The sequence below is a fragment of the Crinia signifera genome, chromosome 12 (assembly GCF_055691185.1).
Source record: "Crinia signifera chromosome 12, ASM5569118v1, whole genome shotgun sequence".
In the NCBI taxonomy this organism is placed as follows: Eukaryota; Metazoa; Chordata; class Amphibia; order Anura; family Myobatrachidae; genus Crinia; species Crinia signifera.
The window spans coordinates 2,229,567-2,256,733 of record NC_139228.1 but is presented as its reverse complement, the minus strand read 5'-3'; the positions used below and the strand labels follow the sequence as shown (position 1 = coordinate 2,256,733).

The following is a 27,167-nucleotide window of genomic DNA, read 5'->3' as shown; positions in this document are numbered from 1 at the left end:
TACCACTACTACTACTACATATATCTAGTGCCGGCAGGTCTGTGCACAAGCGTACCACTACTACTACTACATATATCTAGTGCCGGCAGGTCTGTGCACAAGCATGTCACTACTACTACATATACCTAGTGCCGGCAGGTCTGTGCACAAGCATACCACTACTACTACATATATCTAGTGCCGGCAGGTCTGTGCACAAGCGTACCAATACTACTACATATATCTAGTGCTGGCAGGTCTGTGCACAAGCGTACCACTACTACTACATATATCTAGTGCCGGCAGGTCTGTGCACAAGCGTACCACTACTACTACATATACCTAGTGCCGGCAGGTCTGTGCACAAGCGTACCACTACTACTACATATACCTAGTGCCGGCAGGTCTGTGCACAAGCGTACCACTACTACTACATATACCTAGTGCCGGCAGGTCTGTGCACAAGCGTACCACTACTACTACTACTAATCTAATGCTGGCAGGTCTATGCACTACATATATTTAGTACCCAGCCCAGGACACTCCCCAGGAATCTTGATTAATGTACCATGTATTACCAAGTCTAATGCCAGCTCGGGCACTGCCGATCCATCAGCTATTAGTGCACGCCCACCGCTGATGGGCAGCATGCCTTGTTGTTACAGCCAAGTAACTGAGATGGAAGTGCCCAGGGATAACAAGCTCACCTTACCATAATGGCAGCATTCAGTGTGGAAACACTGTGCCTTCACTGACAAAAGCACCCGTGGAACTACAAGTCCCAGGATACCATGCCCTCTTTAACCCACAGGCTGCCTAACCGCTTGCCCGCTGCGAATGGCAGTGCTGACAAATCTAGGGCAACGGTTCACTAAGCCGCTAGACATGCTGGAACTTTTAGTTCCACAACAAAAAGGAGACTTGCTTAAACTGACACGTTTTGTTTTGAAATGTTACAATACAATAAGTCTCATTGCAAAATAATGGACAATGTGATTTAGCTATAACAAAGGGAATGCAGGGGTCCAGAAGGCGTACCCCTACCCCACATTAGCAGCAGCACCATCGGAGGGTTAATGACGATGGCAGCGCTGGTCCTGGAGGATCCAGCTTGCAGCCGGCAAGGCTGTATCACATGAGTCATCAGCCTGCAATATAACACTCAGGGAGGGGATCGGAGCTGGTGGCTGGTTTGGGCCTGGTCCCAGAGTCTGGTATTTCCTATGACAGAAATAAACACTCTGCCTCTCAGACTGCAGGCCGGCTGATTACGGATCTTCAGATGGTGTCAGCTGGTGGTCTGACAACCAATGCAGTAGGGGGTGGTGATCTGTACTGTGCAGCACTACAAGTACTTTGTCGTTGCTCACTACCCGCTGCCATATTTCTGGGTAAGTCAGCCCCACGTCGTACTTTCTATACTGCTGCGCTGCTTGAGCCTCATGGGGCAGGATAATATCCGCCCCAGCTGTCCCCTATGAAACAATGAATGGTTTGATGTTTTACAGCGGAACGTGAACAGGCTGAGGACGTGTTGACACAACACTATCACACCCTCTTTCTCAATACCTGCTAGGTGCCGGCTAATCCGACGCCACCTTACAGACAACCACTACGCAGCCTAGCACTTCCCTAACAGCTGGGGATGAGGTGCGAGGCACAGTCACCTCACTACGTTTCCAGTGAACTGACCGGCTGTTTATATGGTTCCACTGTGAAGCAGCTAGGAGTACACATAACATGACACAGTGAGGGAGATCAGTCACATATGGTGGAACGCAGGAGGGAGATCAGTCACATATGGTGGAATGCAGTCACTGCTCAGCCAAGATCAGAACTCTATTATAGATCTCTCAGTGGGGATGGCCCAGCCTTCGGAGGAAGCTCTGCCCACAGAGCCTGCCAAGCTAGCTGACCACAGCGGCATATGCCACAGCTGATAGGTACCAAGCCCCTCCCCCTCTGCACAACTCTGTCTCACTACATGGTGAGATTGCACTGGTGGCATTACAAGTGGCTGCACCAGTATTCACCCCACTAGTTCTTTAGCTGCCCCCGAACATGCTGAACACAAGATCCCGGTGTTCCCAGTGAGAGGGTCTCTCCTAGTATTGGTCTAGGTTGTAAGCAGGACATGTTAACGATGCTGCCCACCTCCAGACTACGGTCATGTACTGGTGCATTTGGTGATCTTCAGCCACGTGTTTGTATCATCAGGGAGACTTGTTCAGTTGTATCTCCTAAAGATACAACACAGCGGATACCACTATGTGCGGACAGCAGCTTCGTGATCCCATGGTAGCGCAGATAAATCCCCCGATGCTAGAAGGACCTGGCTGAGGAGCACAGAGAAAACGAATGAGAGGACATCGTCACCAGAAGGTGGAAACTCCCTGCACAGGAATGTGATTCATTGTGACAACACCGTAAGCCCTGGGGAACATGAATCCCACATATCACAGCAGACGGTAAGCACATCGCTATAGGATCTCCCCAAGAATCACATTGTATTGTAAGCTCCAAGGGTCAGCGTCCCATGTTCCAGAGTATAATACAGACTTCCTCAATACCAATGCACCAAACAACAAAGCAGGGGCTGACATAGCCGACATAGAGGACCCCTGGCCTATGGCATGTCGGCACTGTGGAGTTATGATGACTCAGCGTGTGGTCTGCTGGAGGAAGGAAGTCCTCTGTGTGCTGGGACACCATCAGGATACATCCTCCGACCAGTGTTATATACAGCGCGGCTAATCCCAGGGGAAGGACAGAGCACAGGCAGGGACCCGGAACATGCTGACACCCTGGGGAGCCCCTACGCCCAACATCTTCAGTATTGCAATCATTTCACTTCAATGGATACATGAATAAAGGTCTCAGTGTAGCAGTTCTGTGAATGAAGCGTTGTACACAATATAACAGTCCACATACGCACCTGTGGCTGCCGAGGGTAACAGGGGAACGATCGCTACTTACATCATTCCACCCAGGTACCGTACCGGACGCGCCGCTGCACTCGCCCGGCCTATATATAGATTACATGTTACACAGGAGTTTGCATTCTGTAAATGCTACATAAGAGCGATGAGCATCATTATCTCACAGAGCAGGAGGCTGAGAGAGAGACTTGCAGTCTCCCGGGTAACAGGATTAGCTCTCACATATAATGTGTCTGTAATGCGAGACCTGGATCATGTCCTGCCAGTACACACATCTGCCTAATAGAACCCGTCCAGCGCGTTCTGTCCGTGTGATCAAATCTACAAAGTGACGCCACAACAAAAACTCAAACATATCCGTGTCAACCTTTTCCTATGTCAACGTAATTTCCTGTGACCCTATGATCCATACACAGACTGTATTATACTTGGGGTAAATTTACCAAAGCTTCTATAAACGAAAAGAGATTTTTTTAGGATGCAATAGAGAAATGATAGACAGTTATCAGAGAGATGGTTGCTATGGGCAACAGCACCTCTTTACATTTGAAGAAGCTTTAGTACATTTACTGCACCATGGATCTATCTGATCTGAAGCCGTCCAGGTTTTGTGTCCATCTCCCACCTCAGCACAGAGGGTGCCCCGGGCGCAGTGCGGACTGTGGAGCTGATTTTGGAGTGATGAGCACCTGCACCACTCATGTGACCGGTGGGCCAGGGATGGGTTGAGGGGTACTGGGGCTCCCACTCCCCCGTGCATTGGTTCCCAGCCTTTTGCTGCTCACAGAGTGGTGACTGGAAGAACAATGAGCCTGCACACAAACGGCACACTCCTGCATGGTGGGCATAAGCCTGGCACCCTCAGCCCAGGGGTCCCTGGGACAGCTCCGGCCTTCAGCCCTGGCCCTTGGGTGCCCTGAAGGGGGGGGGGGGAGAAACATGTCTGTGGCATTACTCCCCTGGCTAGTGGTGCCCGGCGCTGGTTGCAATACTACGGGGGACCCATTATACCTTTTGTCCCCTGAATGTTTACAGCCAGGACAGGTCCAGGAGCCGGTGCTGCTGCTTTTAATACAGGGGAACCCTAAGCAGCTTTCCCCCCATATTTTTAGAACAGCACTGGCACGGCTGGTTATGGTGAAGGTGTGGGGGGGAGACAAGTCTACAGTTACTTTTAACAATGAACCCTTTGCGGATATTTAACCAGTGGCTCCTGCTTCATATATCCCCATAGCAGCCCAGCTTGTTATAGGTCTATATTGCATCAGATGTATCCAGGGTCAGATCAGATTCCTGGGAGAGGCCAGATATGTCTGCGTAGTGGATGGGCCCCGCTCAGTGTTACTGGCTGCACAATGTTCCATCCGCCGTCTCTGTGAGCAACAGCTGAAGGAGTCTCCCGTCCCTGTATAAACCCACAACAGGTTCTTTAACCCATATCAGTGGCTGCCGTCTCCCCGGCCAACTGCACAGAATCCGGGGAGGGAGCAGCTGCTGTCCCAGCACAATCTATACTGTGCCCATTGTCATACAAATCCCAATAACATTTGCCTAGCAAAGTACAATCCCCCCCCCCCCCCCCACCACACACCCAATTCCACTTCTGTCAGCGCACAAAGGACTTTTACACATCTAACAAATCGTTCCGTAGCTTCAATTCCTCATTCAGAAACCACAGATAGACCAATCCACAGACGGGAACTTAAAGAAATAGAAAATGATTCGGCACTGAGTCACCAGCTGGCAGCGGGCACAAGAAACCACAATGGAAACTTCATGTAGGCATTCCCGAGGCTCCAAGGCTGGGGAAAACATTTCTATGAGACAGGATAAAAGCAGAATGAACCCCGGCTTTCCTACAAGCCGCTGCGCGTGGCAGTGAGATCCTTAAGGGAGCGTATCGCTGATCTAGGCGTTATAGAAAACAGATGGGCCTCCAGGGGCCACAGAAAAGTCCTGTAACGGTTGTAACACACGCACACGGGATTATCGCACAGGATCGGCGGCACTGGGTTCTTGTAGTAGGAGAGAGGGGGGATCCAAGTAATAGATCAACAACTAAATGTCAACATGCACTGGGTGGACATAAGCAAAATGTTGACATGAGTCAATTTTTGGGACTTTTTTCCTACTGTAAAGCCCCATAGACTCCGGAGGGGACAGGAAGGGCCCTTTTCAGCGATATCTGTGACTATCTCGTCCGTAGCAGGTTCTAGGCCTAGTGTGGATTGGGATTTACATCACATGTACTTGGACTGGGAAGGACAAAGTCCAGAGCATGGCGTGTGAGTAGAGCTATGCCACAGTACGCGGGACACTATTTGAGGACCATGTCGATGGGTGTCAACATTGACAACAAAAAAGTGAAAAACTCATGTCAACCTTTCATGTGCTGATCATTTCAAAAGCAAGTGGGTGCTGGACACTGAGGGGACAGTAGTCTGGGGATGTTCCAGCTCCTGCCAACATGTCCGAATGTCGAATCACTGACCTATTAGCCGGCCCCCGACAGAGGCAGCACCTCCCATCACTGACCAGCCCCCGACAGAGGCAGCACCTCCCATCACTGACCTATCAGCCGTCCCCCAGCAGAGGCAGAACCTCCCATCACTGACCTATTAGCCAGCCCCCGGCAGAGGCAGAACCTCCCATCACTGACCTATTAGCCAGCCCCCGGCGGAGGCAGCACTTCCCATCACTGACCTATTAGCCATCCCCCAGCGGAGGCAGCACCTCCCATCACTGACCTATTAGCCGTCCCCCGGCAGAGGCAGCACTTCCCATCACTGACCTATTAGCCGTCCCCCGGCAGAGGCAGCACTTCCCATCACTGACCTATTAGCCGTCCCCCGGCAGAGGCAGCACTTCCCATCACTGACCTATTAGCCGTCCCCCGGCAGAGGCAGCACCTCCCATCACTGACCTATCAGCCGTCCCCCAGCGGAGGCAGCACCTCCCGTCACTGACCTATCAGCCGTCCCCCAGCGGAGGCAGCACTTCCCATCACTGACAGCCAGCCCCCGACAGAGGCAGCACTTCCCATCACTGACCTATTAGCCGTCCCCCAGCGGAGGCAGCACTTCCCATCACTGACCTATCAGCCGTCCCCCAGCGGAGGCAGCACCTCCCATCACTGACCTATTAGCCAGCCCCCGACAGAGGCAGCACTTCCCAAACAAATTTAAGGTGCTATAATCAACTGATCTCCAGGGCCCAAGACACAGACCAGCAACTTGAAATGAACCAAATCAGAACCAGATCAGAGTGTGTGAGTGTGAGTGAGAGTGTGTGAGTGTGTGTGTGTGTGTGTGTGTGTGTCAGCGTCATTATGAAAGCATGTCTCACAGGCTACATTCCTCTTATGCTACGTACACACAGCATCGCCCCACAGCACAGTCCGGCCTGGTTGTCACCTTCCCGGAAAAGCTATTTGTGCAGTGGTGAAATGTGAGGAATGCGGAGAGGAGTCTGGGCCCTGGGTGACAGCAGCAACAGCCCAGGGTGTGCGGCCTTCTGGTCACTCGCTCCTCCATGCGACATAAGCATCGCAGATATACCAGCTGCACATAGTAACACCGCTGTGTGGCACAGAAGCCATACCTCCGCAGCGCAGATATAACTGGCAGCATTGTGACGTCAGGGCCTTGCAATATGTCTACTGTCAGGGAATAACCAGCCCGGGACCAGGGCCTTGATGTATGTTATGTCTTCTCGCCCTAAAAGCTGACCTTTCCCTGAAAACACCCACTCTGCCAGCTCCCGTCACAGACTCTCCATGATGTGAGGGCACAAGCCTCTGAGGGCAGGCTGCCAGGCACAGTGGCCTTGTCTTGAGACCGTCGCTCAGCCATGTTGTCTCTGCGGACAAAGAAACTTCTTATGATGGCTTTGGGAGCGGCTGCTCGGAGGAGACTGAGGAATTTCAGCAGCTCACACTGACGTCTGGGCCTGGCATGGAATCCTGCGGACAGTCACATGGCCGGGCTCCAGGCCTGCTATGTCTGCAGAGGCCCGAAGCTGCAAACCAAGCACAGGGCCCATGATGCATCTGGATTATTATATAGTAATAATATAACTAGGGACTGCAGTGTGATTGGAGATGAGGCAATCATTCTTATTACACTTTGTCATGGTTACAGCAGCTACAACATTACCTAACGACGGCTGCGGGCGTAAGCTGCAGAGGGAGGAACCGGCCACACCAACAATAAAAGTTGGTGACTCAAGGTAACGATGGAATCCTCCAAGGTGTGCGGGAATGTAGGCAATGCCTGTTATTTACTACAGGAATGCAGCGCCCGCCCACCGACTAGACAAGAGGGAGCCTGTGAGTGCTGACCGGGGGTCGCACATTGCAGCCAGATGTCCAGAAGCTACAGTGACACCGGCGACTGGCACTGCCTCCCAGCTAAACTGTAGTCCCCCCCCCCCCCCCCTGCACAGGTACAGCACCGCCAATAGATGCGCGTCTGAGTAAGCCTATAGTGACACAGCATGGTCGTCGGGATCAGGACGCCGTTGTAACTCCGCAAGGGCGCTCATAGAAGGCACCCAAAAGGTTGCCTCAGACCCGAGTTTGAGTGATCACTCTCCCGTTACCTCCTACAGATGCTCAATTACATAAATCCTCACTGCGTTCCCCGTCACATGACACATGCAGTGCGACTGAACGTACATTTGCGGTGGCGAAAACCTTGATCCGCTAAGTCCGAGACAGAATCAGACCAGGAGCCCGCTTCACACACGTGATTAAAAAACTATTATAGTACACGTATGCTGCGTTCTAATTAATGCACAGGTGCTAACATGCAGGATTACACAGAGCCCCTACCGTTACCATTTACAGCAATCATCATCTGGGCTCACAGCGCAGGGGGCCGGGCTCACAGCGTAGGGGGCCACGCTCAGACAAGATAATTCGCTCAATTTAACTTTTCCAGACTTTGATTAAACATTTTGTTGCTGAGTTTTCGCACATTAATAAAATTAACCCTTTGCAGTTCAATTTTTTTGTGTGTGTGCAATTCAAACAGTCTGGTGTAAATTAATTGTCTTTTTTTTTTTTTTTACTCAAAAATCGTCTACATTGAATATTGAACGATGTTAATGTTCTTATTCTAAAGTGGCTCACCATTGGATCTGCTGCCAGCGCTAGGGCTGTTGAGCCTGACTAGACGTTGGACCTGAAAGGGTTAAAATGAAATCAGTGAATTAAAAAATGCTTGTGTGTAACATGTTTATATTTGGAGGGGCATTGGGATTTAGCAGTAATGGTGGGGTGCACCCCCTAATTGATAGGAGTCTGGTGCCTTTCCTCATCTAGCAGCTGGATGTGCTGTACATAATGTACATAGAGACTTATAGGCAGGGCTCTGTAACACTTATAGCGAGGCATCATTAGACTGTGGCGTTCAGCCCTGGTCCTCACTGAATCACCTCTTCCGTGTCATCCTCCCACACGCTTACATTTCATCATGACCGGCCAAATAAATATGGGTTCCATAGTTACCGCAGGCTCTGCAAAGCGAAGATTAGCTGTATTTCGGGGAACAGACCTCTGCAGCCATATTGTCGCAGAGCTCCAGCCAACGGAACGGAGTCCGATCGCACCAGAGTCTGTGACGTTCCTAGGATGCTGACCAACATTCCGGGAACAGACCAGACACACGGAAACTGTTACCAGCTCATTATCCGGCCGGATCACAGAGCAATGCGTGCCCGCTGTTACAGAGCCGCAGGGCCTCACGCGATCTGTATATTTATGTGAGGCATAATACAGGATAAAAAGGGCTTAACCGGGAATGTGAACATTATTTGGGAAAATTAAAAGCAGCGTCTCCACAGAAGTTGGCCGTCTCCCATGGCTTTTGGCTGAGGAGAGCAGAGCCGGCTTTGGGGGATGCCATATAGGGACTTGCAGAAAGTGCCGTGTTATCGCTACCTCATACAACACAGTAAATGCCGGACAGAACAGAGGACAGTGTGTGGGAACAGAACACCTTAAAAAACCTTTCTGTTCTATCATCCTCAAACACCCCAGGGTGTGCCCTTATCAGCTAAGTGGCAGCATTTAGTACGCCCAGACACTGCACGACAGCAAGCAATCACCAAACAGGACACAACATGGCACATTCCCATCTCCTGCTTGGCACAGGTGGACCCAGAATGGCAGGTGGGCAGAGGCAACAGCTGCAGAGACAACCAGCTGCCGCCATCATTGTTGTGCCCGGTTATTATGCCGGTCGCGGCCTGATGGATAACTAGGCACTAGATAATAAGCGTGCACTCTGTAGACTAGAAGCTGAAACTAGGGACGCACAGCAGCGGCGGACACTTAAATAGTTTCCCCAGAATCCAGCTAATGTCTATATAATAAGATATCGTGCAAGCGGGTGCATGCTGGGAGAGCAGGAGGGAGGGGGGGGGTTTGGGGTGTTGGTCACAGAGTACCAAAACGGAGTACGGGGGAGCTGGCATGCGTGGGTGTTAGGGAGAAGGATCCTGGAGGAGTTGCATCCAAGTTTAGCAGCATTCAGTAGGTGGGGCAACTACCCGGCAATGGGGGGGGGCAAAGTGCACATACAGAGCGGTTAAGTCTTTATGGCACCCGAGAGATTTATTACATGTCATAGTCCGCGATGTGTGCGGATCATCAATCATTATCTGCGCCTATCTGAGGGAGCGGAACACGATTAATACCACTTCTATATTACTGGCACAATCCCAAATCCGTCGATTCAACTTTGTGTAAACGGAAAGGCCGAACTCCTGGTCTAACTGAAAGTGAAAGCTCCTTTCCCAGCAGCATAACCCCAGCTCCCTGATATAACACCACAAAGTCGCCCGCAGTCCCCCAACGCACGGCATGCTGCCCCAGGCACAACCACATGCCCTACCTCGCTTTCAGATCGTTGTGCTCCTCCCGGATCTTGCTGAGTTCCAGCTGGAGCCTGGCTCTCTCCTTGGCCACAGAGTCCAGGGTCTTGCGGGCATCAGCCAGCTCGGTCTCGTAGGCGCCCTTGATGCCGGAGACCTCCCGGCTGACCACTTCCTCGGACTCGGTGATGCGCAGCCGCAGCCCGGCATTCTCCGACTCCAGAGAGCGCACCTTGTCGATGTAGACAGCCAGGCGGTCGTTCAGCTCCTGCAGATCCTCTTTCTCCTGCAGACGGGTGATGCGGGTCGGGGAGAGCGGTGTGGACGAGTGCCCGCGGTTGCCCCTCTTTGAGCCCGGTGTCTCCATGTTTCTCTTGGCTGGGTCTGCAGAGCGGAGGGAGAGAGAGAGAGTGAGGATGTGTGCCGTGCTGTGCTCTCCCCGTCTGACACTCACTGTGTGTGTGTGTGCGTATAGTACATTCCCTGGGAGGAGCCAGCTGATGATGGGAAAGGACTAATCCAGCCCCTACTACTCCCTGCATTATTCAAACTGCAGAGCCTCCTAGACAGCAGTGCTGCCAATCACTGCTGTGACTGACAGATCTGCCTCACAGGAGGTTCTGCAGCAGCTGAGAGATGCATACAAAGCCATCTGATCATTTCAAAGCTCAGCGATGCCATTCATCACCTGCAGCTATCTATAGGGGTTAATGCAGACTCACCCAACGCCTTTACACCGTGGGATCTCTGTGTCTGATCCAGAGACGTACGGAAATGCATTTACAGCTACAAAAGTGGACGCAGCAGCTGTACGAGAAGTCACTGCTGTACATGCAGGGAGACGAACACCGACCAATACCAGTGGCTGAACACAAGGAAGTGGCGAGGGTCAATTACCAGCCCCATGTTCACACAGCATGGTGGTAGGAAGTAAGTTACCCTAGGGGTCACAGCCTTAAAGCTGCCGCCGCCCCGCCCCCCCCGTGGCAAGGTGTATTCTCATGCCAACCCTCCAGGCAACATTTATTGGGCAGCACACACATGGAATTGTGTGTCGTGTACATTGGATAACTCCTGATGATATAAAGGATTTGCTGAAAAGCCCAGAAAGCAGAGACCACAGGTAGCACCTCTGGCAGTATGTGATTGTTCTCCTATGTGCCAGGGATCAGTTCTGAGGTCGCCCTGTGCAATGACTGAGAGCAGTACCCGCCAGGCGCTAACATTGCGTATATTACTAATAAGACGTCACCGCCTGCACCCAGCTCCCACAACCAGTCCCTCAGGGGTAATGATGACATCAGTGTGACTAATGCTGACATCACCTGAAGTAAGCTCAGATAAAACATATACTGTCCCTATAAGCCATGGCACAGGGTCTGTGTGTAAAGGGCTGGCATGGTAAGCTTATACAGTATATATACTGGGTATATTATATCCCCTGCACAGAAAGCAGGAGTCAGAACTGCCCCCAGGACTCTCCACTGCCCTGCAAGTGGTCCACACAGATACTGCGCAAACGGTCCTGTCTGGGCAATGCTGACATTATCCATAAAACACCCAGATGGGGACAACTACAGTAAGTGGGAGCATCCACCACTTCACCTCTCACCTACATTAAGATATGCCAACGTGCAATGCCACCCTGCCACCCCCAGTATTGCATCCGGCGCAACGACCACTTACCTGCCCTGCGCAGATCATGTGACTTCTGCAGGTGAGCGCAGCACACGCACTCCCGCTCGTGTCCTGGGATCCACACTGCCCCCTGGTGGCCGGTGATCTGCGGGCGTCTCCTCCCTCTGTGTCCCACAGCGCCCTCTGCGGACACCACCGGCCAGCACGGTATGGCTACATGTGATGATCGCAGTGCAAATGAGTTGTCTCAGTGCCCCTGGTCTGTATATAATGCCCAGGCTGGTGCCCACTGTCGATCCCTTTATTGTGTACACCAGGTGTCTGATGTAAATAATCTGCGCATATGCACAGTAATACTTCCCTCACCCTGTGTGCTGAGTTCATGCTCTGTATCCCCCAGCAGGACATGCACAGTATATGGCATCCCTTCTCCTGCCTACCTGACCCTTTACACATACCTCCCAACATGGCCCATGCCAGGAGGACACATTGCTCTGTTTCTGGACTTTCCCATACCTCCCAACTGTCACGCTTTCCGCGGGAACTTCCCGATATTCGGGGACGTTCTCGCGTCCCGCCCGGGGCCGCCATTGTCCCGCGGTGGGGGGGACAGTTGGGAGCCCCCCAGCTTGCCGAGAATAGACGCTGTGCGCATGCGCACAGCGTCTATTCAGCGCCGACGAGCAGCGAAAATGGGGCGTGGCCGGAGTTTGCGTCACCTCGTGAGGCCACGCCCCCTTTTCTTGAGGCCACGCCCCCTTTTCGGGAGCGCGCGCGGCTTTGCCGCGCGAACATCCCGACCTCCCAACTTCAAAAGTTGGGAGGTATGACTTTCCTCTTAATGGGCCTTATTCTGATCGGTGCGGATTTCTCCGCATGCGGTCGTCCCGCCGATGGTTATCGTCTGCGCATGTGCAGAGGTCACTCTGCGCATGTGCAGGCGATTTCGCCGCACGTATTCTTTAGACGCCGCACAGGGGGGCGTAGAGGGGCGTGAGGGGCTACTAAGCCTCATTACCCTATGCATACGCCCCGCGTTTCATGGGCGTTCCCATGCAAACGCGGGGCGTATGCATGGTAATGAAGCCGTGACGCGTGTGTAGGGGGCGGGCATCTGACATCGCCGGATGTCAGCTGCCCGCCCCCATACATGATTTCATACGGACAAGTGACCGTGTGGTCTAGGGTGGCGGGACCTAGTGGAGCGTGCGGCCCTCCATTCGATGTTCGGCGACCATCGAATGCAGGGGCTGCTCCCAAGACGGAGGAGGCGTATCCCCGTCCACTTTCATGCGGATCGCCACATATCCGCGTACGGACGGAGGTGGCGATCCGTATGGAAGGCGGGGATTCGCCTGCACGGTCGTGGCCGCATATTCTGATCGGGCCGCACCGATCAGAATAAGGGCCAATGTATGATTGCCATCACCTGTTTTTGAACAGGTTAACTAATAAGAAAGGTGTCACCACAGGTAATGGCAATCCTAATTTAAGAGGAAATTCCAGAAACAGAGCATTGTGTCCTCACTGGAGAGGGTCATGTTGGGAGGTGTGTGTGTGTGCATGAGGGAGAAAATGCTCTGCTCCTGGGCTTCCCTGTAATGTATGATTGCCAGCACCTGTGGTGACACCTTTCTTATCAGTTACCTACTGTAGGTCCTAACAGGTGCTGGCAATGATACATTACCAGGGAGGTCCAGGAACAGAGCATTTTCTCCCTGCAGGAGACTCCCTGACATAGCAGCAATCTCCCTCTCTCCCTCATTAGTCTAGCAATCTCCCTCATGTCACCTAGCCCACATTACACTGTTACATCATAGTTACTTCCCCTCCTGCATTCTGCAGGAGACTCCCTGACATAGCAGCAATCTCCCTCTCTCCCTCATTAGTCTAGCAATCTTTCTCATGTCACCTAGCTCACATTACATTGTTCCATCATAGTTACCTCCCCTCCTGCATTCTGCAGGAGACTCCCTGACATAGCAGCAATCTCCCTCTCTCCCTCATAAGTTTAGCAATCTCCCTCATGTCACCTAGCCCACATTACACTGTTACATCATAGTTACCTCCCCTCCTGCATTCTGCAGGAGACTCCCTGACATAGCAGCAATCTCCCTCTCTCCCTCATTAGTCTACCAATCTCCCTCATGTCACCTAGCCCACATTACACTGTTACATCATAGTTACCTCCCCTCCTGCATTCTGCAGGAGACTCCCTGACATAGCAGCAATCTCCCTATCTCCCTCATTAGTCTAGCAATCTCCTTCATGTCACCTAGCCCACATTACACTGTTACATCATAGTTACCTCCCCTCCTGCATTCTGCAGGAGACTCCCTGAAATAACAGCAATCTCCCTCTCTCCCTCATTAGTCTAGCAATCTCCCTCATGTCACCTAGCCCACATTACACTGTTACATTATAGTTATGGACTCCCTGACATAGCAGCAATCTCCCTCATTAGTCTAGCAATCTCCCTCATGTCCCCTAGCCCACATTACACTGTTACCTCATAGTTACCTCCCCTCCTGCATTCTGCAGGAGACTCCCTGACATAGCAGCAATCTTCCTCTCTCCCTCATTAGTCTAGCAATCTCCCTCATGTCACCTAGCCCACATTACACTTACATCATAGTTACCTCCCCTCCTGCATTCTGCAGGAGACTCCCTGACAGAGCAGCAATCTCCCTCTCACCCTCATTAGTCTAGCAATCTCCCTCATGTCACCTAGCCCACATTACACTGTTACATCATAGTTACCTCCCCTCCTGCATTCTGCAGGAGACTCCCTGACATAGCAGCAATCTCCCTCTCTTCCTCATTAGTCTAGCAATCTCCCTCATGTCACCTAGCCCACATTACACTGTTATAATTATTATTATTTTTTTTATGAAAAATGGAATGAGAGACAGATACATTTACATTGAATCATCAGCGCCATTTCCCAGCACTTTACCAAGTACAGTATCTCTTACTAACTGCTTTGGGCTCATCTACATTTGGATATAAGTCATTTTACAAGTTTCCTCTCAGATGTAGCAGTACACACCCTCGCTTCTAGGTGCCACGTTCACAATCTCTTCATATATGGAACTAGACATGCCCTTTGTGAGGACCATGACACACCCCTCAAGGGGGTGCTTTGCAATATTATATTACCAACTATAATCTCCCTGAAACTAATTTTCAAAATTAGGCAAGTATGAGGAGAGAGTCAGGTAGGCAACCCTGCATGCTGGATGCCATTCTCAGTACAGTATATGTCCCTTATACCGACTAGAAAATGCACAGTATAATCTCCATACTGTAATTCTCTGTATATACCTTATATACCGACAGCAAATGCACAGTATCACCTCCACACTAAAATTCTCAGTATCTGTTCTGTATCTACCAGCAGCAAGTGCACAGTAAAGCTGCCCATACACGGTCCGTTTAACGGATCCGTTTGGGACTTATATAGTACACATCACATCGCATGCCTTGTGCATGCAGTGTGCATGCGATGCGATAACCAGCTAGTACAAAAAGTATGTGCAGCACATACTTTTTGTACCGTACGATGAGATGCGCAGGAGCGTGCATCTCGTAGTACAGAACGGACGGTCCGGGACAGCTTATCACTTTCCGTCTCCTGTGTGCTTGGGTGTCATTTTTAGAATCTGTTCTGTGTTGAGCAGCAGCAAATGCACAGTAACACCACCCTTCTGTGATCTGAACGTAATGCTCAGTATCTGCTCTGTGTCCTTATCCTGGTTGTGATTCCCAGTACCTGTCCTTATCCAGGACGTGATTCCCGGTACCTGTCCTTATCCTGGACATGATTCCCAGTACCTGTCCTTATCCAGGACGTGATTCCTAGTAACTGTCCTTATCCTGGCTGTGATTCCCAATACCTGTCCTTATCCCGGACGTGATTCCCAGTACCTGTCCTTATCCCGGACGTGATTCCCGGTACCTATCCTTATCCCGGACGTGATTCCCGGTACCTGTCCTTATCCCGGACGTGATTCCCAGTACCTGTCCTTATACCGGACGTGATTCCCGGTACCTGTCCTTATCCCGGACGTGATTCCCAGTACCTGTCCTTATACCGGACGTGATTCCCAATACCTGTCCTTATCCTGGACGTGATTCCCAGTACCTGTCCTTATACCGGACGTGATTCCCGGTACCTGTCCTTATCCCGGACGTGATTCCCAGTACCTGTCCTTATCCCGGACGTGATTCCCGGTACCTGTCCTTATCCCGGACGTGATTCCCAGTACCTGTCCTTATCCAGGACGTGATTCCCGGTACCTGTCCTTATCCTGGACATGATTCCCAGTACCTGTCCTTATCCTGGTTGTGATTCCCAGTACCTGTCCTTATCCTGGACGTGATTCCCAGTACCTGTCCTTATACCGGACGTGATTCCCGGTACCTGTCCTTATCCCGGACGTGATTCCCGGTACCTGTCCTTATCCCGGACGTGATTCCAGGTACCTGTCCTTATCCCGGACGTGATTCCCGGTACCTGTCCTTATCCCAGGTGTGATTCCCGGCACCTGTCCTTATCCTGGGTGTGATTCCCGGTACTTGTCCTGATCCTGGACGTAATTCCCAATACCTGTCATTATCCCGGACGTGATTCCCGGTACCTGTCCTTATCCCAGGTGTGATTCCCGGCACCTGTCCTTATCCTGGGTGTGATTCCCGGTACTTGTCCTGATCCTGGACGTAATTCCCAATACCTTTCCTTATCCTGGATGTGATTCCTGGTACCTGTCCTTATCCTGGACGTGATTCCCAATACCTGTCCTTATCCTGGACGTGATTCCCAATACCTGTCCTTATCCTGGACGTGATTCCCAATACCTTTCCTTATCCTGGACGTGATTCCCGGTACCTGTCCTTATCCTAGACGTGATTCCCGGTACTTGTCCTTATCCTGGAAGTGATTCCCAATACCTGTCCTTATCCTGGACGTGATTCCCAATACCTTTCCTTATCCTGGACGTGGTTCCCAGTACCGGTCCTTATCCTGGATGTGATTCCCGGTACCTGTCCTTATCCCGGACATGATTCCCGGTACCTGTCCTTATCCCGGACGTGATTCCCGGTACCTGTCCTTATCCCGGACGTGATTCCAGGTACCTGTCCTTATCCCGGACGTGATTACCGGTACCTGTCCTTATCCCAGGTGTGATTCCCGGCACCTGTCCTTATCCTGGGTGTGATTCCCGGTACTTGTCCTGATCCTGGACATAATTCCCAATACCTGTCCTTATCCTGGACGTGATTCCCGGTACCTGTCCTTATCCTGGACATGATTCCTGGTACCTGTCCTTATCCTGGACGTGATTCCCAATACCTGTCCTTATCCTGGCTGTGATTCCCGGTACCTGTCCTTATCCCGGACATGATTCCCGGTACCTGTCCTTATCCCGGACGTGATTCCCGGTACCTGTCCTTATCCCGGACGTGATTCCAGGTACCTGTCCTTATCCCGGACGTGATTACCGGTACCTGTCCTTATCCCAGGTGTGATTCCCGGCACCTGTCCTTATCCTGGGTGTGATTCCCGGTACTTGTCCTGATCCTGGACATAATTCCCAATACCTGTCCTTATCCTGGACGTGATTCCCGGTACCTGTCCTTATCCTGGACATGATTCCTGGTACCTGTCCTTATCCTGGACGTGATTCCCAATACCTGTCCTTATCCTGGCTGTGATTCCCAATACCTGTCCTTATCCTGGAACGTGATTCCCAGTACCTATCCTTATCCCGGACGTGATTCCCGGTACCTGTCCTTATCCCGGACGTGATTCCCGGTACCTGTCCTTATCCCGGACGTGATTCCAGGTACCTGTCCTTATCCCGGACGTGATTCCCGGTACCTGTCCTTATCCCGGGTGTGATTCCCGGCACCTGTCCTTATCCTGGGTGTGATTCCCGGTACGTGTCCTGATCCTGGACGTAATTCCCAATACCTGTCCTTATCCTGGACGTGATTCCCGGTACCTTTCCTTATCCTGGATGTAATTCCCAATACCTGTCCTTATCCTGGACGTGATTCCCAATACCTGTCCTTATCCTGGACGTGATTCCCAATAACTTTCCTTATCCTGGACGTGATTCCCGGTACCTGTCCTTATCCTAGACGTGATTCCCGGTACTTGTCCTTACCCTGGAAGTGATTCCCAATACCTGTCCTTATCCTGGACGTGATTCCCAATACCTTTCCTTATCCTGGACGTGATTCCCAGTACCGGTCCTTATCCTGGATGTGATTCCCGGTACCTGTCCTTATCCCGGATGTGATTCCAGGTACCTGTCCTTATCTCGGACGTGATTCCCGGTACCTGTCCTTATCCCAGACGTGATTCCCGGTACCTGTCCTTATCCCAAGTGTGATTCCCGGCACCTGTCCTTATCCCGGTTGTAATTCCCGGTACCTGTCCTGATCCTGGACGTGATTCCCGGTATCTGTCCTTATTCTGGACGTGATTCCCGGTACCTTTTCTTATCCTGGTTGTGATTCGCGGTACCTGTCCTTATCCTGGATGTGATTCCCGGTACCTTTCCTTATCCTGGACGTGATTCCCGGTGCCTATCCTTATCCTGGACGTGATTCCCGGTGCCTATCCTTATCCTGGACGTGATTCCCGGTACCGGTCCTTATCCTGGATGTGAATCCCGGTACCTGTCCTGATCCTGGACGTGATTCCCGGTACCTGTCCTTATCCTGGACATGATTCCCGATACCTTTTCTTATCCTGGTTGTGATTCCCATACCTGTCCTTATCCTGGATGTGATTCCCAATACGTGTACTTATCCTGGACGTGATTCCCGGTACCTGTCCTTATCCTGGACATGATTCCCGGTACCTGTCCTTATCTTAGATGTGATCCTGGCAGTAGCAGCGTTAGTGTATTTCCACAGTACCATCACATAAGACGCAGCCACACTGAGATTTTTGGTCACTGCAGAATCAGGCTCTGTGTGAGTAATACCCCTTTTAGACATACTACATGGGAATTACCCGGCATTTTGACTGCTGGGTCATTTTCCCGGGTGCAACCTGCACCCTTTCACACTTACAGCAGCAAATTACCTGGTGAAGCAGTTCTACCCAGTAATTTGCAGAAAAAACTGTGTTTTTCTTTTGTCTGAAAGGGTCAATCCTGGCTCCTCAAACCAGGTAGAAGGAAGGGTCAGGTTGACCCTTTCAGACATACCAAAATCCCGGGTTGATGAGTGTTCATGTGCAAAAAGCAGAAAATCCCCCAAAACCCAGGTATTTCCCAGATACAAAAACCCGCGTAAGACTCAGCTAAAAGCTCTGACCCTCTTTCACACAGCACGAAAAACCCAGGTATTTCTCGTGTCGACCCCTTTAACAGAAGCCTGATTTTTCTTGCAATATACTGTGTGTCATAAGAAAAGGACACTTTTAAAGGCACACAGAGATGAGATCATGAAAAGTGGGTGGTGAGTGCTCACTGCAGTGCATTAACCATGGCATGACACAAGGATATGTTGTAAACATGTTTTAATGTTTTTATATACTGGTAGGTTCATGTTACCTCACATCATTTTTGCCTACCCTCCTGCATTCTGCAGGAGACTCCCTGAAATAACAGCAATCTCCCTCTCCCCCTCATTAGTCTAGCAATCTCCCTCATGTCACCTAGCCCACATTACACTGTTACATCATAGTTACCTCCCCTCCTGCATTCTGCAGGAGACTCCCTGACATAGAAGCAATCTCCCTCTCTCCCTCATTAGTCTAGCAATCTCCCTCATGTCACCTAGCACACATTACACTGTTACATCATAGTTACCTTCCCTCCTGCATTCTGCAGGAGACTCCCTGACAAAACAGCAATCTCCCTCTCCCCCTCATTAGTCTAGCAATCTCCCTCATGTCACCTAGCCCACATTACACTGTTAAATCATAGTTACCTCCCCTCCTGCATTCTGCAGGAGACTCCCTGACATCAAAGCAATCTCCCTCTCTCCCTCATTAGTCTAGTAATCTCCCTCATGTCACCTAGCACACATTACACTGTTACATCATAGTTACCTTCCCTCCTGCATTCTGCAGGAGACTCCCTGACATAGAAGCAATCTCCCTCTCTCCCTCATTAGTCTAGCAATCTCCCTCATGTCACCTAGCCCACATTACACTGTTACATCGTAGATGCCTCCCCTCCTGCATTCTGCAGGAGACTCCCTGAAATAAAAGCAATCTCCCTCTCCCCCTCATTAGTCTAGCAATCTCCCTCATGTCACCTAGCCCACATTAAACTGTTACATCATAGTTACCTCCCCTCCTGCATTCTGCAGGAGACTCCCTGACATAGAAGCAATCTCCCTCTCTCCCTCATTAGTCTAGCAATCTCCCTCATGTCACCTAGCAAACATTATACTGTTACATCATAGTTACCTTCCCTCCTGCATTCTGCAGGAGACTCCCTGACATAGCAGCAATCTCCCTCTCTCCCTCATTAGTCTAGCAATCTCCCTCATTTCACCTAGCACACATTACACTGTTACATCGTAGTTACCTCCCCTCCTGCATTCTGCAGTGGACTCCCTGACATAGCAGCAATCTCCCTCTCTCCCTCATTAGTCTAGCAATCTCCCTCATTTCACCTAGCACACATTACACTGTTACATAGTAGTTACCTCCCCTCCTGCATTCTGCAGTGGACTCCCTGACATAGCAGCAATCTCCCTCTCTCCCGCATTAGTCTACCAATCTCCCTCATGTCACCTAGCCCACATTACACTGTTACATCATAGTAACCTCCCCTCCTGCATTCTGCAGGAGACTCCCTGACATAGAAGCAATCTCCCTCTCTCCCTCATTAGTCTAGCAATCTCCCTCATGTTACCTAGCACACATTACACTGTTACATCATAGTTACCTTCCCTCCTGCATTCTGCAGGAGACTCCCTGACATAGCAGCAATCTCCCTCTCTTCCTCATTAGTCTAGCAATCACCCTCATGTCACCTAGCCCACATTACACTGTTACATCATAGTTACCTCCCCTCCTGCATTCTGCAGGAGACTCCCTGACATAGCAGCAATCTCCCTCATTAGTCTAGCAATCTCCCTCATGTCACCTAGCCCACATTACACTGTTACATCATAGTTACCTTCCCTCCTGCATTCTGCAGGTGACTCTTTGACATAGCAGCAATCTCCCTCTCTCCCTCATTAGTCTAGCAATCTCCCTCATGTCACCTAGCCCACATTACACTGTTACATCATAGTTACCTCCCCTCCTGCATTCTGCAGGAGACTCCCTGACATAGCAGCAATCTCCCTCTTTCCCTCATTAGTCTAGCAATCTCCCTCATGTCACCTAGCCCACATTACACTGTTATATCATAGTTACCTCCCCTCCTGCATTCTGCAGGAGACTACCTGACGTAGCAGCAATCTCCCTCTCTCCCTCATTAGTCTAGCAATCTCCCTCATGTCACCTAGCCCACATTACACTGTTACATATTTCGGGGAAAAAAGGAATGAGAGATTTACATTGAATCATCAGCGCCATTTCCCAGCACTTTACCACGTATAGTAGCTCTTACTAACTGCTTTGGGGCTCATCTACATTTGGGTATAAATCATTATAAAAAATTCCTCTCAGAGGTAGCAGTACACACCCACGCTTCTAGGTGCCACATTCACAATCTCTTTTCACAATCTCTCCATATATGGAACTAGACACACCCTTTGACACGCCCCCTCAATGGGGCGCTTTGCTAAATTCTACTACCAACTATAATCTCCCTGAAACTAGTTTTCAAAAGTAGGCAAGTATGCCTCACATCGCTGTCAGTATATTTGCAATGTTTGAGTACACTGTGGCATCTTTGACTCTCCCAGTTTGTGGATCCCCTCCCCTCTCACTGCCAGCAGCTCTCACCTCTTGCTGCTACCATTGGGCCATGCTATCCTTTCTTCAGCTCCCTAATGACCTCAGAGGCCAGTCCCAGTGCCATGCCCCCCCCCCCCCAGCCAATCAGAGAGGTCCATCCTCACAACCAATCAGCCAGCACCCCACCAGGAGAGCCAATCAGTGCCTAAGAATGTGTAATAATCCCAAAAACCTGGGTTGCACCCTTTCAGACAGCCGTCGACCCAGGTTTTTGGAAATCAGACCCGGTAAAAACCCTGGTAAATTCCAGGGTAATTCACAGTATTTTTTTCTGTCTGAAAGGGGTATGAAAGGGGTATAACACTGAGCATGATCACTTAAAGAGTCTCATCACCTGTGTTAGTAAATGAGATCCCCAGAGCTGAGGCTGCAGCTGGAGCCCTGGCTAATTCTGGGAGCAAACCAGAAGCAGCAGCGCACAATAATTATCCATGATGTTATCATAAATAATGGATAATAATGACATACAGTCTGCTACCTAGTAGTGTGGACATGTCTGGGCAGATTCTGCTGTACACCCCCCACCACACACACCCCCGCCCGCCTGTTACAGGATACATCCCAGATCTATTTATGGCCCCCGGAAGGAGAACAGACAGGTCCCAAACCCGGAAGTCACCTGTTCCAGCTCATGTACTTCCAGCACGCTACCAGTAATTCAGTTATTAGTCATGACAGCATTATACATCAGGGGCACTCATAACGCAGACCCCAGCCGCTGTGGAACTACATGTCCCAGCAGTGACATTGGAGGACAGCACTAGCCTTGCAGATGCAGGGTCCCCCTGTGGAAGCCGAGGTCCCGGGGTAGGCACATTATGGCGAGGGTAGGACAGCTGGATTGGGGACTTGCTGGGTGTTTGTGTGTCACTGTCACACGTGTTAATCACTAAAGAATACCAGCATTGGGGATAATTCAGGATTGTAGCAAAATGGGTGTAAATTATAGTACATCATATTCTCAAATCTGCAGAGCCCAGAGTTCAGGTATACGCCGTCCCGCCAGAGTGACATTCCGCCCCCTGTGCAAGCCTGTGACATCATCAGTGTATGTACTTGACTTCTGACAATGAATTATCATTGGGGTGGGTGTGACGGTCGGGATTCCGACAGTCATTAGTCAGACGTCGGAATCCCGACTGCACAGCGTGGGGAGCGCAATGAAGCCCCTTGCGGGCTCGCTGTTCTCGCCATCTATTTTATTCTCCCTCTATGGGGGTCGTGGACCCCCACGAGGGAGCAGTCGGGATTCCGACGTCGGAGTAATGACTGTCGGAATTCCGACTGTTGGGGAGCCGTGCGGCACCCATTGGGGTGACTGCGTAATTGTCTGGAGGCAGGTGCTAAAGAGACAAAAGTGCCGGTCTGTGTTTGGTGAATGTACCCTCACTGGACATTGGCACAATGAGACTGTACCCAGGGCGGTACGCTCAGCCAGGACAGTATAGGTGGTCACCCCAGGGTGGTATGTTCAGCCAGGAGAGTATAGGCGGTCACCCCAGGGTGGTATGCTCAGCCAGGATGGTATAGATGGTCACCCCAGGGCAGTACGCTCAGCCAGGACAGTATAGGCGACCACCCCAGGGTGACACTCTCCTCTCAGGACAGTATAGGCGACCACCCCAGGGTGACACTCTCCTCTCAGGACAGTATAGGCGACCACCCCGGTGACACTCTCCTCTCAGGACAGTATAGGCGACCACCCCAGGGTGACACTCTCCTCTCAGGACAGTATAGGCGACCACCCCAGGGTGACACTCTCCTCTCAGGACAGTATAGGTGACCACCCCGGTGACACTCTCCTCTCAGGACAGTATAGGCGACCACCCCAGGGTGACACTCTCCTCTCAGGACAGTATAGGCGACCACCCCAGGGTGACACTCTCCTCTCAGGACAGTATAGGCGACCACCCCGGTGACACTCTCCTCTCAGGACAGTATAGGCGACCACCCCAGGGTGACACTCTCCTCTCAGGACAGTATAGGCGACCACCCCGGTGACACTCTCCTCTCAGGACAGTATAGGCGACCACCCCAGGGTGACACTCTCCTCTCAGGACAGTATAGGCGACCACCCCAGGGTGACACTCTCCTCTCAGGACAGTATAGGTGACCACCCTAGGGTGATACTCTCCTCTCAGGACAGTATAGGTGACCACCCCAGGGTGACACTCTCCTCTCAGGACAGTATAGGCGACCACCCCAGGGTGACACTCTCCTCTCAGGACAGTATAGGCGACCACCCCAGGGTGACACTCTCCTCTCAGGACAGTATAGGCGACCACCCCGGTGACACTCTCCTCTCAGGACAGTATAGGCGACCACCCCAGGGTGACACTCTCCTCTCAGGACAGTATAGGCGACCACCCCAGGGTGACACTCTCCTCTCAGGACAGTATAGGTGACCACCCTAGGGTGATACTCTCCTCTCAGGACAGTATAGGCGACCACCCCAGGGTGACACTCTCCTCTCAGGACAGTATAGGCGACCACCCCAGGGTGACACTCTCCTCTCAGGACAGTATAGGCGACCACCCCAGGGTGACACTCTCCTCTCAGGACAGTATAGGCGACCACCCCAGGGTGACACTCTCCTCTCAGGACAGTATAGGTGACCACCCTAGGGTGACACTCTCCTCTCAGGACAGTATAGGCGACCACCCCAGGGTGACACTCTCCTCTCAGGACAGTATAGGCGACCACCCCGGTGACACTCTCCTCTCAGGACAGTATAGGCGACCACCCCAGGGTGACACTCTCCTCTCAGGACAGTATAGGCGACCACCCCAGGGTGACACTCTCCTCTCAGGACAGTATAGGCGACCACCCCAGGGTGACACTCTCCTCTCAGGACAGTATAGGCGACCACCCCAGGGTGACACTCTCCTCTCAGGACAGTATAGGCGACCACCCCAGGGTGACACTCTCCTCTCAGGACAGTATAGGCGACCACCCCAGGGTGACACTCTCCTCTCAGGACAGTATAGGCGACCACCCTAGGGTGATACTCTCCTCTCAGGACAGTATAGGCGACCACCCCAGGGTGACACTCTCCTCTCAGGACAGTATAGGCGACCACCCCAGGGTGACACTCTCCTCTCAGGACAGTATAGGCGACCACCCCAGGGTGACACTCTCCTCTCAGGACAGTATAGGCGACCACCCCAGGGTGACACTCTCCTCTCAGGACAGTATAAGCGACCACCCCAGGGTGACACTCTCCTCTCAGGACAGTATAGGTGACCACCCCAGGGTGACACTCTCCTCTCCGGACAGTATTGGCGACCACCCCAAGGTGACACTCTCCTCTGAGGACAGTATAGGCGACCACCCCAGGGTGACACTCTCCTCTCAGGACAGTATAGGCGACCACCCCAGGGTGACACTCTCCTCTCAGGACAGTATAGGCGACCACCCCAGGGTGACACTCTCCTCTCAGGACAGTATAGGCGACCACCCCAGGGTGACACTCTCCTCTCAGGACAGTATAGGCGACCACCCCAGGGTGATACTCTCCTCTCAGGACAGTATAGGCGACCACCCCAGGGTGACACTCTCCTCTCAGGACAGTATAGGCGACCACCCCAGGGTGACACTCTCCTCTCAGGACAGTATAGGCGACCACCCCAGGGTGACACTCTCCTCTCAGGACAGTATAGGCGACCACCCCAGGGTGACACTCTCCCCTCAGGACAGTATAGGTGACCACCCCAGGGTGACCCTCTCCTCTCAGGACAGTATAGGCGACCACCCCAGGGTGACACTCTCCTCTCAGGACAGTATAGGCGACCACCCCAGGGTGACACTCTCCTCTCAGGACAGTATAGGCGACCACCCCAGGGTGACACTCTCCTCTCAGGACAGTATAGGCGACCACCCCAGGGTGATACTCTCCTCTCAGGACAGTATAGGCGACCACCCCAGGGTGATACTCTCCTCTCAGGACAGTATAGGCGACCACCCCAGGGTGACACTCTCCTCTCAGGACAGTATAGGTGACCACCCCAGGGTGATACTCTCAGTGGTTGGAGTCCGGAGAGAGGAGACCTGTGATTTATTTATAAAGTTGAGATGATTTGTAGAATCCCGGAGAATGAAGATGCAGCTGCTGCTTGTGAATGGCTTTCAGTTTCCCTGAGAACAAAGGTCTGCGAGAGGGACCACACCCTTCAGTCACAAAGCTCTCCCTGTCTGCTGGTGCCACCACCCACGCTGGGCACTCAGTACCCACTACCCCAGGATCTCCGCTGTAGGAGACTCTACCAGAGTGTAGTAATACCAAACACTTTCCAATTCCTATACTATAGCCTACACATGACGAAATGCTGGTATTACTGGTGTTACTATTATACAGACATCACATGGAAACCCCCCATTTGATGCCAGATGTTGTTCAGTGCCTGTTACCATATAAACCAGATATAGCGGCACTCATTCTTGCGTTGTGGCCGCTAGTGCCCGTTTGGCGCAGCAAGTCGCACCCGCGGAGCGGAACTGTAATGTTACCTAATGCTTTTCTATGAGGCACGGGTGCGAATTCTGCGCATGAGGGTGGGGCGGCGGGTGCCCGCCTTTTGCCATGCTTGGCGCATGTGACATGGCGGAGCTGTGATAGGCGGGGCTACATCTCTATATATTATAAACCATGTCACTTTGTAAGGTAACATAGACATCAGAATGCCAGCAGCAGCCGCTCTCTGATGACCGGTTCAGGAGTTACCGTGGAAAGATTAACAGAAAAGAAAGGAAGAGACCCCCCATCGGTTTCCTCAGTGGTAAGTGCCGCTGCAACCTTACATATGCGTGTACGCTCGGGGGGGGGGGGGAGTGGGCGCAGCTGACATTCGGTGATGCTCCGACCAACCTTACACATGTGCGCACCTTCCACATCTTTCCATGGTCAGCGACTGTCAAAAGATGTGGGAGGGTCCCAGGGGCATGCGAATGGATGTTTATGTAAAACGTAAAAATCGCATGCACCACCGCGGGCCGGCGTACCACCATCGCAAGGCGGGATCGGGGTCACTTGCAAGGATGAAAATTTGCATCGGAGCTAATGAACCAGAATAACCCCCCAGTGTGTTAATAGTCACAGCACCGACCAGAGAATCAAACAGCAGAATAGAATGGGAAAGTGATGCAATGGATAGTGATCAACTACCAACCAATCAGCTCCCAACTGTCATTTTTCTAACAGTCCGTAACATGACATTTAGGGGCTGGTTGTTTATCACTCTCCATTGTATCACTGTTCAATCTTAGTACATCTCGCCCAATATGTCTGCTCCTTATTATCACACACCAGTAACTCTATACCCTGCTGGACAGGGGATACGGTCATTAGGTCTACAGCAACTAGGTCGACAAGCATTGGGTCGACACCACTAGGTCGACAGGCAACAAAGTCGACGTGTCTAGGTCGACATGGGTCTAGGTCGACAGGTCATTAGGTCGACACAAGCATTAGGTCGACATGGGCAAACTCGACAGTTAAAAGGTTGACATGGGGGTTTTCACTGTTTTTTTTGTGCCGACGGGGTATTTCATGCCCTACCATTCACTAGGGCGTGGTGGGAGTATAAAATAGTGTGCCGAGTGCCGAGCAAGCCATGCGGTGCACTTCAAACTGTGTCGACTTTGCTGCCTGTCAACCTAGTGGTGTGGACCTAGTTGTTGTAGACCTAACAACCCACACCCGCTGGACAGATGGCGGGGTTGCACTGTACAGAAGACTCTTCGCTGTTGCACCAAATAGAACTTGTTGCTGTGGTTACTGGTCAGAGAAGCGCTGTGTG

At 51.6% G+C, this 27,167-nt stretch overlaps 1 protein-coding gene across 1 annotated transcript in view; it reads right to left on the bottom strand.

Moving 5' to 3' along the window:
• The window catches only part of LMNA (lamin A/C), a 109,541-nt gene that overhangs the window by 23,685 nt on the left and 58,689 nt on the right, over positions 1 to 27,167 (bottom strand). Inside the window, exon 3 of the mRNA XM_083166506.1 lies at positions 9,815 to 10,178. Within this exon, the coding sequence (XP_083022632.1) occupies positions 9,815 to 10,178 (364 nt within the window). The remainder of the gene's footprint in view (positions 1 to 9,814; positions 10,179 to 27,167) is intronic.